Source organism: Oryzias melastigma, linkage group LG13, assembly GCF_002922805.2.
Source record: "Oryzias melastigma strain HK-1 linkage group LG13, ASM292280v2, whole genome shotgun sequence".
NCBI classification, from domain to species: domain Eukaryota; kingdom Metazoa; phylum Chordata; class Actinopteri; order Beloniformes; family Adrianichthyidae; genus Oryzias; species Oryzias melastigma.
Genome location: NC_050524.1, coordinates 26135202 through 26136775, shown reverse-complemented (window position 1 = coordinate 26136775; position 1574 = coordinate 26135202). Strand labels below are relative to the sequence as shown.

Below are 1574 nucleotides of genomic sequence, written 5' to 3'. Positions count from 1 at the left end.
TGAATAGGAGTGTTGATTTAAAGTATTATTTTTTTTTGGTATTTTATTGTTTGTTTTTAATTGTGAAGTGCTCTGGGCTGCAACACACGAAAAGTGCTTTTAATAAGTAAAGATTGATAAGTTCAGGTAAGTTGGTAAGTTCATCTTTCTTTCAGTTGCATTCAGTTACTTTCTGTTCTGCCAAATGTCAATATGAAATGTGAATAAGTTTTTAAAAAAATAATATTCAAAAAAATGTCAAATTGGCACTTCATGTCATAAAGGTTGCTAGCCCCTGCTCTAAACCTTGGCTTAAATGTTTAGGAAGAACTCTGATGCCTCCTTCTTCTTTCAGAGTGGAACCTGCTGGTCTCCGTTGGTTGACACCAGGTCCCTGGAGATGTAAGTGATTCATGACATCAGGGTCTTCATGTACTTGCATGAATCCTCATCAAAGTGTCAATGAAGGAACAGACGATGGGTCAATAACTGCTCCTGGATTGTGTTTGTTTTCTCCATCAGATTCCTGTCAACTCAGCATTGACGCCAACACAGTGAATAAAAAACTCAAAGTGTCTGACAGCAACAAGAAAGTGACCTTACTGGAGGAGCTTCACTCATACCCTGATCATTCAGACAGATTTGATGGTTGGTCTCAGCTGCTGTGCAGAGATGCTCTGACCGGTCGCAGCTACTGGGAGGTCGAGTGGAAAGGAAAAGTTCACATATCAGTGAGTTCCAGAGGAATTGGGAGGAGAGGAGAGAGAGGAGACTGTTTGTTTGGATTGAACCGTCATTCCTGGAGTTTGAGCTGCTCTGATGATCTTGGTTATTCAGTGTGGCACAATGGCCACCAAACATTCTCCTCCTCCTCCTCCTCCTCTCACAGAGTGGCGGTGTACGTGGACTGTCTTGCTGACACTCTGTCCTTCTTCAGAGTTTCTGGTCACTCACTGATCCCCCTCCACACCTTCAACCCCACATTCACTGAACCTCTTTATCCTGGATTTGGGTTCAGTTTACTTGGCTCCTCTGTGAATCTGCTCTGAGTTGGTGTAAAGACCTTTAGAATAAGTCAGAAGAGTTTATCCAGACATGCTTCCACATGTGTGCCTTCAATCCGTTTTGTTTTAAGCTCCCCAAGTGGCCATCTTTTTCCAGTCCTTCAGAGATGAAAGCAACCGTAATTCCAGCATTAGCAGATAGAAAACTTATTTTACATTTGTGGACAGCATTTTACAACTACAGAAACGTTTATAAAGCTTAGAACTCCATAAAGCTACGTCTGTTCCTGTCTGCTGCGGGTGATTCACCCAACAACTCTATACTGACGATTGCAGTTCCTCTGGTTTAACCAGCTTTACCCTGGATTTTTGAGTAAACTATCATCCTCAACTACCAGCATTCCTTGTAGAGGTGCAATGGATCATGGCTGAACCGTGATCCGTACGGATCAGTAGCTATAGTTCTGAACACATATGTACCACAGATCCTTAGTGTGATTCTCCATTGTGGGATTGTACAGTATATGCTGGTACAAGAATAATGATTTATAAAGCGAATGTTATGTTATATGTAATGTTAAGACTCACTCC

General features: G+C 41.7%; 1 protein-coding gene across 1 annotated transcript in view; it reads left to right on the top strand.

Annotated features, from left to right (window-relative positions):
• Positions 1–1458, top strand: part of LOC118597889 (ribonuclease inhibitor-like) — a gene marked incomplete at its 5' end in the record, with an annotated part of 3381 nt that extends 1923 nt beyond the window's left edge. Inside the window, 2 exons of the mRNA XM_036214967.1 lie at positions 335–381; positions 502–1458. Of these exons, the coding sequence (XP_036070860.1) occupies positions 335–381; positions 502–1028 (574 nt within the window). The remainder of the gene's footprint in view (positions 1–334; positions 382–501) is intronic.
• Positions 1459–1574: the final 116 nt, after the last annotated feature.